This window comes from Mya arenaria, chromosome 6 (assembly GCF_026914265.1).
Source record: "Mya arenaria isolate MELC-2E11 chromosome 6, ASM2691426v1".
In the NCBI taxonomy this organism is placed as follows: domain Eukaryota; kingdom Metazoa; phylum Mollusca; class Bivalvia; order Myida; family Myidae; genus Mya; species Mya arenaria.
Window position 1 is genome coordinate 32120017 of NC_069127.1, and position 11078 is coordinate 32131094.

The 11078-nt window shown below is 33.1% G+C and overlaps 1 protein-coding gene across 2 annotated transcripts in view; it reads left to right on the plus strand.

Moving 5' to 3' along the window:
* Nucleotides 1–11078, plus strand: part of LOC128238166 (putative inhibitor of apoptosis) — a 31342-nt gene that overhangs the window by 1591 nt on the left and 18673 nt on the right. For both annotated transcript variants that reach the window (XM_052953780.1, XM_052953781.1), the window contains exons 2-9: nt 78–302; nt 895–1029; nt 1551–1702; nt 1962–2016; nt 2933–3067; nt 3604–3755; nt 4056–4095; nt 5665–5802. In XM_052953780.1, the coding sequence (XP_052809740.1) occupies nt 140–302; nt 895–1029; nt 1551–1702; nt 1962–2016; nt 2933–3067; nt 3604–3755; nt 4056–4095; nt 5665–5802 (970 nt within the window). In that variant the 5' untranslated portion in view covers nt 78–139. The remainder of the gene's footprint in view (nt 1–77; nt 303–894; nt 1030–1550; nt 1703–1961; nt 2017–2932; nt 3068–3603; nt 3756–4055; nt 4096–5664; nt 5803–11078) is intronic.

The window sequence follows — 11078 nt, forward strand, 5'->3', positions numbered from 1 at the left end:
TGCAAACAACAGGGTGATATTACCAATTCAGTTAAAGTATAATGCAAAATACTTGCGTGATTTTCTGTTCCGTGTAGAGTTGTCGTATGCGGCGTGTATGTCTACAATGATTCAGAAATACGTTAGCCATAACTAGAGAATGGGCAAGGATGGAAATGCTGATAAAAATGATAAGCAGTCCGAAAGCGGCAATGACACCACGTCGGTTACAGAGAACTGTGATTACATCAACAACATAATGTATGCGCTGTCCCTCTATCCTCCTATCGATACATCGCAGGATGAACAAGGAGGAGACAATGGTATGTGTAAAGACAATGTATTCTGTTTAATAAACAAATGGCCATTAAATCTAAACTCTCTCTCTCGATTTATACGTTGTGTTTGCCTGCATTTATAGGCAATGGACCGTTTGGTCATTTATTCAGCTTTTAAACAATCGTAACGGTTGACATTTGGTTTTAAAAATAATATATCAGTTCTTATCAAATGCATGCAGGACAAACATGTACCTTAAATGTACAGAAGACGTTTTTGATTAAAGCTGTTTTCTACAACTGTCTTAATGAGGCTTCAAAAGGCGTCTATGTAAAATAAGTGGACATTAAGTATGACAGTTATTCGACAACCATTCTTTCATGTTTTATTCTAATGTGTTTAGTAAAACAAATTTGTATTATTTCGCAGCCTCTGTCCGTCCACCTACAAAGTATGACGGTATATGTCTCGCTTTGATCGTCAAATAAATCCAAACTAGCTGTTCATGGAACAGTACACCGTTTGATAATCCGTTTATTAATCTATCCATCTTTGTTCATATAGGTGAAAAGACATAATCTCAGTAAAACTGAAAGGGTATCATTATGTAACTTTTTTTTTTATTTTCATAAAAAGGGTCGAGGGAAAATAATAAACCGCCTCGTTATCCAAAACATTGTACTCATGTAAGCAGACTGCAAACATATACTGGTTGGCCACATTCGACCCCGACACCTTATTCACTTGCGAGTGCAGGCTTCTTTTATACAGGTAAGACAAATACGATCTCCAGGGTCTTGATTACCAAAGAAATGTTTGCCATTTGAGCAAGAGTGTGTTTATGCTTTTCTCTATCTTATGTAGCTGTTGAAGCGCATGTGATGTACACTTATATATAATTTCGTTTTTTGTTTAATATAAGGACAAGCCTTGTTTATTTCTTTGAGCTTAACAAGGGTTGTTGTATATGTAACTTCTCATTTGTGAGTTTCGTTTTCGCTATACAATTGTGTAATATGCAAGTCGAGTATCTTTAAAAAGATTAATATTATTTAGATCAAAACCGCAAAATACTGAAACTGACAATTGGCAGACAAACACATCTGATACTGCCCAGTTTCAATTGAAGATTTTCCTTTGACGTTTAGAACATGAATGGCTGTTTGATTTTATATATATAGTAAATGTCAAATCCACTTGATCTCTGGTTAGTACGCGCCCATGTAGTCTTGACTAACTAATTGCTGGAGTATGTACCAGTTAAGCGTATTTTCGGGATAACTGCATTTAAGGTCAACACGACCTGGTTCGATGTCACCATTGCGGTATAGGCCTCAAAGATTTCAGCCCGGTTGACGACCCTATGACAGAGCACATCATACATGCTGACAACTGTGACTTCCTCATTGATATGTACGGGTTGGATATATTGAGACAACACAGGGTAAACATAATTGCTTTGCTTTGATGATTAGGAAGTATTTTCTGAAGTTGGTTTTAACTCCAATTTTCACTGACAGTTCTGGATCGGAACCACAACATTTATTGGTCACGCACGGCATTTCAGTGTCTTTGTAATCTGTTTATTTTCTTTTGTCTTAAGAGAAAGAAAACCAATTTGCAAATGTTGGATCTGATAAAACTCTTAATCTATACGTTAACCCCTACTTACACTTACATATACTTATTTGCTGATTGGCCAGGAAACGATGCTGCAGGCACAACGACTTCAAGATTTGCAATCTGATCGAGACCAAGGTAATTATTTGTAGAACAATTTTTGCAATTCAATATGGACAATTTTAAAAATGCTAATGATTTCAACTGTTTTAATTGATTCAAGTTTTTTTTTTATATGCGTTCCGTTGATAAAAAAGATTCATCATTGAACTGAAATTGATATTTCACTGTTTCAGTGAATTTGTACAACTAAATGCCATTTTAGGTATATAATAAACATACAAATTGTTGGTTTCAGTGTAAGATCGCAGTATATTTCACCTCATGAAAACCAAAACTCGTGAAATAAAGATTTGGGTGCTCAATCAGTGAAATATAACTACGATCTTACAATGGAACAAACAACTATCATCTATATATACAACGTCTGCAATATCTGTAACATAGTTCATCTGGAGCTCAAAAGCAAATGCAATAACCACTCGATTACGGAGTTATATTTGTTATTATTTAAACGTGACGAATTCAATTTCAGCGATTTTCTACAAAAATAATGGATTTTTATTTTTATTTTTTTGGTTTGTTTTGTTTTTATAAATTTGTCAAAGCCAGTCCTATTGTCATTTTCCTTAAACAGACAATAATAACTCGTGTCAATAGATCTTTGGTTAAATTAGTATTATGATTTATTTTCAATTGATTGCATTAAGTCTGACATTCTGTAAGACAGTTATTCGACAACCATTCTTACATGTTTTAATCCAATATGTTTAGTAAAAACAATTTGTATTATTTCGCAGCCTCTGTCAGTTTACCTCCCAAGTATGACAGTATTAGTCGTCTGATTAATCGAAACTAGCTGTTCATTGAACAGTACACCGCTTAAAAATTCATTTATAAGTCTATCCATCTTTGTTCATTTAGGTGAAAAGACATAATCTCAGTAAAACTGAAAGGGTATCATTATGTAACTTTTTTAATTTTTTATAAAAAGTGTCGAGGGACAATAAACAACCGCCTCGTTATCCAAAACATTGTACTCATGCAAGCAGACTGCAAACATATACTGGTTGGCCACATTCGACCCCGACACCTTATTCACTTGCGAGTGCAGGCTTCTTTTATACAGGTAAGACAAATACGATCTCCAGGGTCTTGATAAACAAAGAAATGTTTTTCACATTTGAGCAAGAGTGTGTTTATGCTTTTCTTTATCTTCTGAAGCTGTTGACGAACATGTGATATACACTTGTTAAAATTTCTTTTTCTTTTTTATATAATGACAAGCCTTGTTTATTTCTTTGAGCTCAAGAAGGGTTTCTATATATGTAACTTCTCATTTACGAGTTTCGTTTTCGCTATACAATTGTGTAACATGCAAGTCGAATATCTTTTAAAAGATTACTTCTATTTAGAGCAAAACCGCAAAATACTGAATCGGACATCTGACATCTGATACTGCCCAGTTTCAATTGAGGATATTTCTTTGACGTTTAGACCATGTATTGCTGTTTGATTTGTATATATACATGTGTATATGTCAAATCCAAGATAAAACTTGATTCCTTGTTACTTCGCGCCCGTGTAGTCTTGATTAACTACACAGCTGTTCGTTTGCTGGAGTATGCACCAGTTGAGCGTGTTTTCGGGATAACTGCATTTAAGGTAAACAAGACCAGGTTCGATGTCACCATTGCGGTATTGGTCTGAAAGAGTTCAGCCCGGTTGACGATCCTATGACAGAGCACATCAGACATGCTGACAACTGTGACTTTCTCATTGATATGTACGGGTTGGATATATGGAAACAAAACAGGGTAAACATAATTGCATTGCTTTGATGATTAGAAAGTAATACCAGAAAATGATTTCAACTCCAATTTTCACTGACAGTTCCGGGGGGGGGGGGGGGAGGGGGGGGGGGGAACCACAACATTTATTGGTCACGGCATTTCAGTGTCTTTGTAATCTGTTTATTTTCTTTTGTCTTAAGAGAAAGAAAACCAGTTTGCAATTTTTTTTGTATCTGATAAAACTCTTAATAAATACGTTACCATCTACTTACACTTAAACAGAATTATTTGCTGATTGACCAGAAATGTTTTACGATGTTTCAGAAACAACGACTTCAAGATTTGCTTTCTGATCAAAACCAAGGTAACCATTTGGATAACAAAGAACATTTTTGAAAATTCAATATTGACATTTTTGAAAATTGTTAGTGAATTCAACTGTTAAGAACGACGTTTATAAAAAATAATTTATTAGAATATAGGAAAAATGATATAAGTGTTTTTATTATATGCGTTCCGTTGATTAAAAGAGATTCATCAGTGAAACAAAATTGATATTTCATTGTTTCAGACAGTGAAATATAGTGTTTTTTTCTGATTTGAAATTTTAGCCCGCCTGCACTTCCAACGTCAGCGCGCACATGGATGGGACATAATTTGAACGATGTCATTTCCAACATGACGTGACGTTCGCATATACTTTCTGGCGCTTTTCTAAAATTATACAATTTAATGTCATTTTAGGTATATAATAAACATATAAAATGTTGGTTTCAGTGTAAGATCGCAATACATTTCAACTCGTGAAAACCAAAACTCGTAAGCATAGGCTAGATGGAGCTCAAAAGCAAATGCAATAACCACTCGATTACGGAGTTATATTTGCTATAATTTAATCGTGTGGAATATTAGCTCGACGATTTTCTACAAAAATAATGGAATCCTTTATGTAATCTTTTTTTTTTTTTTTTTTATAAATTGGCACAACGTACCCAGTCCAATTATCATTTCTCCCTAAAACATACAATAACTCGTGTCAATAGTTCTTTGGTTAAATCAGTATAATATTTTATTTTCAATTCACTGCATTAAGCCTTCTTTTTACCTGTTGTTGAAAGAGAAAAATGACTTTTTTTTAATAAACTCATTGTATTTTAAAGTATTGTCGGTCGATCTTGACGCCATTTGTCTTTAAGATCCATACAAATGCCTTTAAAAATCGAATAGCCCTGTATATCTGCAATATTATCTAGTATACAATCTCAGCATAGATTAAGTTTAAACTTTCTTGAATTGATTCTATACACACCTCTATCGTCTCTGTATTTGAAAGTCTAGACATTTTGCCTTGAATTTTCATTGCAGTAAGAGATTAATACATTTTAGAACCCTTCTACCTAAAAAAGGCAGTTACAGTACAGTGTCTTTAAATTTGATAAACTTCTGAAGTCTGAAGTACGTGCTGAAATAAGTTATATGATACTGAACCCCAAGGGCAGAGTATGTGAGTTATCTTGAGCAGTTAGTCCAATTGATGCTAAGGCGTCTGTCTTGCAAACAGGGTATTTTGGCCTCGATCCCCGTACTAGCCACAAACTTTACGGAGCCACTGACATTAGAATCAGTTATTGCTTTTTTGAGAAAAACTTACCTTTTAAACATAATACATATAAACGTTTATATCACACATATATGAATAATCATATGCATTTGGTTGTCCTGGACGTTTAATGCATTTTTATTGGTTTCCTATATCATAGCACCTCTCCGCTTAGAAGCATGTTATATCGTTGATTTTATATTGCATGATCTTGCATTCGCAGGCATTACTCTCTTCCTTATCTGGCAATGATATTTCAGTGATAGAAATACTATTTTACTTGACAAATGACTGTAATAAGATATACAAAATGAACTGTGTTCAATTTCTTAGGCCTCAACAGACAGAATGTATCCTACCGTAGACCAGAGTTCGAGAGCTACAATACACGCCTCGCAACGTTCGACAGATGGCCGAGAGAAGTGTCGCAGAGGCCCATACAGCTTGCAGAAGCTGGTTTATATTACACAGGTAATGACTTAACAATATGTTGTATTGACATCTTTTATTGAATGTAAAATTATCTTGTGCTAAAAAATTCCATAATGGTTAAGATAGTGCCAAATTGATTCTATGGGGGTACTTCGAAACGTTCTGTAATATATTGACCTTAGAAATTGTGCTCCAAACATCTACTGGAACGTCTTAGTCAAGCCTCTATAAACATAACTTAGAATCGTCCTAATGATTTTGAGTAATGCAGAAGTACTGTTATTTTAAAGTAGTATATCACATATACACTAGCCATTATTTTGGCTGTGAAATGAAGCAAGGAATTTGAAGCTTAATATGACAATGATGAAAAAATTAAATGAAATAAGGTATTTAAAGCTGGTCAATTAGGTTTGAAAGATTGCCATTGAAATGGATTGCAAATAACCATTTGACTGTCAAGTATGGTGTTGTTGTAAAGGAGATGCTATTAGGAGATAAGCGATGAATGTTTTTTATATATGTTTTCGATATTGACATAAAGATTTTATAAAGGAGTAAACTTATTATTCAAACGAAGAACTGGAACCTGGAAGGGGAATTCTCCTGTTATACGGCTATTTCCAAGCCCATGAAAATAAGGGGTTGGTGTTATTTCTGGACTTGAACAAATAAAATTGTGCTTAAACTTCAATAATTGTCATAATAATTAGGTTTCCCCATTTCTTTTTCAAAATGTGAAAAACGTGCTTCCGGAGCGGCTATATAATTAGAAAAGACCTTTAAAGTCAGTCAGTACCAAACAATGCTTACCCGGGTAGAAAAAAGTGAGTTCGTGTATCTAGTGTGGTTTGTGTTACTATGCATAACATAATGTTTTGACGTACCAATTCGAATCGAGTTTAATTTTTTTTATTAAGCGGCTGGAGTTGTACTTGGGTCAACCTGATCAGTTTCTAATCATAGACTTTTAATTGAAATTGGTTGGATTCCACTTATTGAGCGCATGGAAATGCAAAAGTTAATTTTCATGACAGATCAGATCATTTATTTACCAGAAGATCATAGACCCATGTGGCCGAATATCATACAAAAATGACGACAAGTACAAAACATGTGTAAATATTCATAGATATGTATGACCTTTCGTGCACTACAGACAACATTTAACATGCCAAAACATACAATAACCACAATTTTAACAATACAATTACTGGTATATATGTGATCATATTTTATATGCATATACATAAACACCCACACATACATATACACATATAACACACACACATACTTATGTTGGATTTAATGCAACATTTCTAAGTTCGAAAGCCTTGTATATAAACATACTCAGATTTTTTAAAATAGTTTCATTTTCTGCATTAATCAAGGCAATTAAATTATACATACTAGGATGTTGTCTATAATACCTAGGTATAAATAGCATTCTTAGTTCATTAAATAATGTGCACTCTAGTAGAAAATGGTATTCATCTTCTAATAAGGAACAAACAGTGCATTTACGTTCATTTAGGGGCGTTGATTGCGGTCTATTCCATCGTCCCGTTTCAATGCTTAATCTATGTGAAGATAGCCGCAATTTGGACACCGACATTCTAAATTTAGTAATATTTAAAATGTTGAGATATGGTTGAAATCTAAATTCTGACACATTTTTGTAAAACCTAGCCCTACTGGACATGTCTAATCTACTTTGCCAATCTTGAATAAAAGTATCTTTTAACCTTTGTTTAACAAGACACAAAAATATCTTAACATTTCCAATTTCTTGATAAAACCAGGCATCATATAAGCCTAAACTACAAAGTAGGTCTTTTGTGAGTGAACACCAATTTGGTTTGTTTGGATGCTGTTCCATATCTGTTTTCAGCATGTTATAAACCTTTTTATAGTATTTACTTTCATTACTATGTAATAGTTTCACCCAGTATTTAATTATACTCATGTATCTTATTGTCTTAAAGCTAAGCCTCCCTAACTCTCCATAAATGAAGTCATTTTGTGTCGTCTTTTTTACACCGAGAAGACGTTTACAGAATTGTAAATGAACTCGTTCAACTTGATTGCCTTGAGCAAATCCCCAAACTTCCCCAGCATAATTTAAAATAGGCGCAACAAGTTTGTCAAATAAAACAAGTCTATGTTTAACTGATATGCTAGTAAATTTATAAAGATATTTGTTCATTTGAAATATCGCTTTAAGTGCTTGACCCGCTATTGTTGTTTGAGCATCAGAAAACGATCCTCCATTGCTAAACACAATGCCAAGGTACGGAAACTTGTTTGTAATTTCTATTTCAACATTGTTGTAATAAAACTTCATATCCCCCCTTAATCGTCCACCCTTATGAAATATCATAATTTTAGTTTTATTAGTATTAACTACGAGTTTCCATCTATTACAATATTCAAACAAAGCATCTAAGCTTAACTGTAGTTCATTTTCGGAATTTGCAAATAATACTATATCATCAGCATATAAAATCAGAAATATTTTAAACATATTAACATCTATGCCATCTAGGCCTTTGTGTATAAAAACATCTTCTAAATCATTTAAAAACATAGAAAATAGGACGGGCGACAAACTTTCGCCTTGCCGTACTCCTAACCTACAGTCAAAGCCTTCTCCTAGTAAATTATTATGTTTCACTTTCGATTTGACATTATCATACATTGATTTAACTATATTTAATATTTTACCTCTAATTCCAAGTTGAATTAGTTTGTACCAAAGATTATCTCTTACAATATAATCAAAAGCTTTTGTGTAGTCTATAAAAGCACAATATAAACGTTTACCTTGGTTTAACATATGATTAATAATACCATGTAATACAAAAATGTTGTCAACAGTTCCCATATTTGACCTGAAACCTGCCTGTGCTTCGATATACACATTGTATAGTTCTGTTCAATCAGTCAACTTATTGTTTAATATCCGCGTAAATAATTTACCAATGGTGCTCAACAATGTTATCCCTCGATAATTATTTTCATCATTAACATTTCCCTTTTTATGTAATGGTACAATAAAACCCTCAGACCATGTCTTTGGGAAATATCCAATATCAAACAACTTATTAAAAAGTGTAAGTAGATGCGGTAACAATACAGACTTTCCATGGATGAAAAATTCATTTATATGCATATCTGGTCCACCACTTTTAATTGTGTTTAATTGTGAAATAGCCTTTATCAAACAATTAGAAGTTATCGGTGTATTTAATTCATTGAACATAACATCGAATTCATTCTTCTCATATCTATCTATGAAATCAACAACATCCTCATCGATAGAGAAAAAGGGGTCATCGGGGTTATTTACCGTTTTAAAATACCGTTCAAACGTGTCTAAAGATATATTGGTGGCTTTTATATTAGCACAGCCTTTTAACATATTCCAATATAACTTTGCATTTTTAAACCGCGATTCATTTAACTTTTTTGTTTGCATTTTATCATAAGAAAGCTTATTTCTACGAATGCACATTTTATAGCGAGATCTCGCATTTACCATATTTAATCTATTTTCTTCGGAGTTGTAATGTCTAAAAGTATTTAATATGCTATAAAATAGTCTCCTATTCTCATAGCAATCTTCATTGAACCAAGGCTGGTCATTGCTAGAGCTATATTCAAAACGATTTGTGTCCGACTGAATAAAACATTTACGCATAAATGGTTGTGCCGAATTATGTATAATAGCAGAAAACTCAGAAATACAAGAGTCCAAATCTTGGGCTGTTGTAGCATTTTTTATCCTAGTATTACAAGATTGTAAATCATCAAATGTATCTTGGCATGATAAATTTTGCATAAAAACATCTTTTTTACTACTATCCCACACGTATTTACCTTTAACGCTACTACGACTACTCTCATTACATGCTACATCTGCTGTATGTTTACTAAAAGACAATGCAAAATTAACAGCACAATGGTCTGATAATATGTTTGGTGAATCAACAACAAAACTAGAAACATGCTCAAATAAATTTTGTGTAGTTAAAACATAATCTACAACACTTGACCCTCGACAACCAACATGTGTATAATTGCCCACTTTATCTCTATCAAAACGACCGTTTAAGATACGTAATCCGGTTTGTTTACACAAATCTAATAGCATTAATCCGTAATTATTTATCCTGCCTTTATCCTTCGAACATCGCGCAATAGGTACATCAGTTATATAGTTATCGGGTAAAAAATCATTTATATGCGTATAATTATCATCTGTAACATAATCTGGGTAATCCGACGTGTGTGCATTCAAGTCTCCACAAAGCACAAAATAAAAGTTTGAATTATTTGATTCAATATCGGTTATATGTGAAAGTAACCTATCAAAAGTATGTCTTTCAATTAAACTTTGTCTACTACTATTTTCCGGTACAACATACGATAAACAGAAATACAAATCATTATCTAACCCCAAGGTCGAACCATTAATTTTAATACATAAAATATCGTCATTACTTGTGAAAATCAAAGTGTCGTTCGTCACATAAGTATCCCTCAAATAGACAATTATACCACCAGATGATCGTTTACTATTTGGCTTATTTTCTTCCCTATTTAAAACATAGCATTCAAAATTATTTCATGTATCGTCAAAACATCGATAGATTGCCACAGTATGTTCGCGATCAAATACCACAAAAAAATGAACAAACAACCAATAATCCGCTTCGAAACATACATAATTATGTAATCATACCTAGACGTTTAAGTATGTGTTCGAAAACAACAAATTCATCTTCCATATATTTGTGGAACCGACTTTATGTTCACGTTTGCAACAGTTACAAGCTTAACGAATTTAAGTCACGTTTAAAAGATACATACAAAGGCTCAATTTTTGGGGGATGGATTTTTTAATATCCACCATACAAAAATCATAAACGCTTGCAGCAATGTTAATGCACATCCCCAAATAGATTTTCTTCTTGATAATTCTATTTGTGACTGTGAACAAGGCACAGAAGATGCAGAACATTATTTCTTTAAATGTAGCAGATACGGCGAACAACGCGTGTTATTGTTTCAAATAACTCGAACATTTCATTCTTTAAGTACATCAAAATTATTTTTTGGAATAGAAAATAACACAGGCGGTGAAAACAGAGTGATTTTATTGACGTCCTTAAGTATATAAAATTAACCAAAAGTTTCTTTTGATATAACCCTCAAGCACGATAATGAATGGTCTGGGTTGTTATAACAATGCATATTTTTTTATTTCTTTTGGTGGCAACCAATTCTCTTTTGTCCTAAATAGGTTTACATTT